General features: G+C 46.9%; 2 protein-coding genes across 2 annotated transcripts; both read left to right on the forward strand.

Moving 5' to 3' along the window:
- Nucleotides 1-238: 238 nt before the first annotated feature.
- On the forward strand, nt 239-671 carry FIBRA_09145 (uncharacterized protein; the record flags this gene model as incomplete). The annotated part of the gene is made up of 3 exons (XM_012321473.1): nt 239-355; nt 419-488; nt 562-671. 3 exons carry the CDS (start codon nt 239-241, stop codon nt 669-671), a joined length of 297 nt encoding a protein of 98 aa, XP_012176863.1.
- A 325-nt stretch (nt 672-996) lies between these two features.
- FIBRA_09146 (uncharacterized protein) lies at nt 997-2,151 on the forward strand (the record flags this gene model as incomplete). Its single annotated transcript, XM_012321474.1, has 2 exons — nt 997-1,576; nt 1,661-2,151. 2 exons carry the CDS (start codon nt 997-999, stop codon nt 2,149-2,151), a joined length of 1,071 nt encoding a protein of 356 aa, XP_012176864.1.
- Between the last annotated feature and the right edge of the window lie 376 nt (nt 2,152-2,527).

Here is a 2,527-nt window from a genome sequence, read left to right on the forward strand (position 1 = left end):
TCCAACCCCCACTGGAACTCATCAAAAACCAGGAAGAGTTTGAAATTGAATGTATCATTGATTCAAAGACTGTTGGCAAGCGAACCCTATACCAGGTCATGTAGAAAGGATACCCGGTCTCAGATGATTCCTGGTTGCTGAAAACCAAGCTTTCACATGCCAAAGACACTTTGGCAGACTTCCTGCAACCAAACAAAGAGTAACCTCTTATAAGAACTGCCCTCTCTCTATCCCCTCAATGGCATCCGTCACTATCCTTGTCACCCTCCTCCTCATCAGCTGGTTCCCCACTGCCTTCCTCATCCTTATCCTCATCCTTGCTGTCTTCTTTCTAAAGGAGATGTACACATTCAAGGTTCACCTCAAATGCACCCCCACCCCCATCACCACCCCCATTGCTAAACAAGCTCTTAACTAGGCCAATAATGGAACACAAGTAACGTCCTCTGTTGAACTAACTCCCACACCTTTCACTGACCTACTTAGTGGTGAACCAAGTTGCCCCCCCCACTGCCGTCATCCTCGCCATCGCCGACAAACACCCCCACCTCCTACTCCTAGCCCTTCTGGGCTTCTTCCTCACCACCCTCCTATCCGTCCTCGCCCTTGCCCTCATTGTCCCCCTCACCCTTCATCTTACCATCCAACATCTCAAACGGGAACACCAGTAGGCATTCAACATTGCCGCCACCACACAGTGCCCCCTCCCCCATACCACCACCACTCTCCCCATAATAGCTGCTAACTGGGACTCTAATAACCCCACACAGGTTTATTTTGAGTACTTTAGGGAGCATCAGGATTAGTACCTGGGGTCTTTGTTTGTCTGTAGTACTGGCAGTCTTTTGTATTCTCTCTCTGGTTTTTTCAAAACAAATCCTCCTTCCCTGCCTACCTTCCATGCCTGCTAAGCACAACAACCACACAAGAACTAACAATGCAGCTTTCTCTAATATGCATTGCCCTCTGGCTCCTGCTAGAAACACAAATCCTCCAATGACTGGCCCACAGAGAGCGCCCACCCCTTATCCCTCTCACTTCCAGACGTTAGAAGAGAGCTTCATGGCTGGGATAATAGAAATGCCAACTCTTATCCAACCCATCCTAAGCTTCCCTTCCCAGCAGGAATCCAACAACTCATTGCTAGAATTTCTTGATGAAGGAGGTTTTTGCTATCCTTTTGCACCCCTGTCACATGTCACTCACCGCCTGTTCCTTATTCCTGGACCTTCAAACTCTTCTAGCAATGATGCTGTGGTCCTACATCAATTCCCAGGACCTATAGAAGTCCCCCCAACTGATTCAGAAGCATCCACCAGCTCTTACCACATGGCCCCTATACAATTCTTCCCTTCTTCATTGCCTATGGCTATCTCATCCTCTCTAGATCCTGATCATCCCCATGCTGAGTCATCCCCACCAGATTTCCCCAGTATACCTCCCCTCACATCCAATGTCTCTGACAATGGTAGCCTTAGTAATGCACCTAACCTTCAGCTCTTAGCCAATGTCAGCAAATATATCACGGCATCAGAAGGAGGACACAGCAGTGATTCACAAGAATTTGTGGTTTACAGTGACAATATCATCCAATGACTGGCTAACAACATTGCCTGGAGGTGGCAATCTATTCTCTTTGACACCTCTACTCCGATTCAAGACATTGACCCTCTGGAATGCATCCTACCCTATTTCCCTGGAGCCTATGCTAACTTCATTACACAACCTCCTATGGGCATTCCCCTCAATGGTAATCCGGCATTTAGACTGCGATGGATATTAACAATGATGGCAGACGCACTTTGCACTGCTGAACCTGTAGGGAACTGGAACTCCTTGGATAAGGAATGGGAGGAGGACACTTGGGAGTATCTGCTGATGCGAGATGACAATGTGTTAGAGAGTCTTTGGGCATCCTTACAAGACCTTAGGGACCCAGGCCTAACCAACGAGGTCGATCATTACCAGGCCATTGATGCTGAGATCAATCTGCTACTGGCTGCATGCAGTTCCATCAATGCTGAACTACTGCATAGCCAGGAAGAAATCAGTCAGTGCCAAACTTGTCTCAAGGGGGCCAACCTAGAGGAACAACTCAAACTCCACGAATTCCCAATCATCACTCCTGTTTCTGGCACCATGCCTCAATGACTCCACTTCTGCATTAAATGTGAAGGTAATGGATATCTACCAAGTGAGTGCTGGCATTGGATATGTTCCTCCTGCGGCCTATTACATCCACATCATAAATTCCGCACCGCTGTAGATGTTTGGCCTAAGCAATCTCCTTGTCCTACTGACGAACTGGGATACCTACAGGAGCAATGTGTGTTGAAATATAATAGTGGCAATAAACCTTACCTGTGTTAACTAGACACAAGGCAAGTAAGAAGGCTTAAGAGTTGTCTTATAAGTCTGTGAAGACTCTAAGATGAAGATAAGAGAGAGAGAAAAGCACTGGCATTAAGTGTTCTACTTAGGGGTTTATATACACAGGGAGAACACTACATGTACAAACAATTAGATA

This window comes from Fibroporia radiculosa (assembly GCF_000313525.1).
Source record: "Fibroporia radiculosa TFFH 294 genomic supercontigs, scaffold11198, whole genome shotgun sequence".
Lineage (NCBI taxonomy): Eukaryota > Fungi > Basidiomycota > Agaricomycetes > Polyporales > Fibroporiaceae > Fibroporia > Fibroporia radiculosa.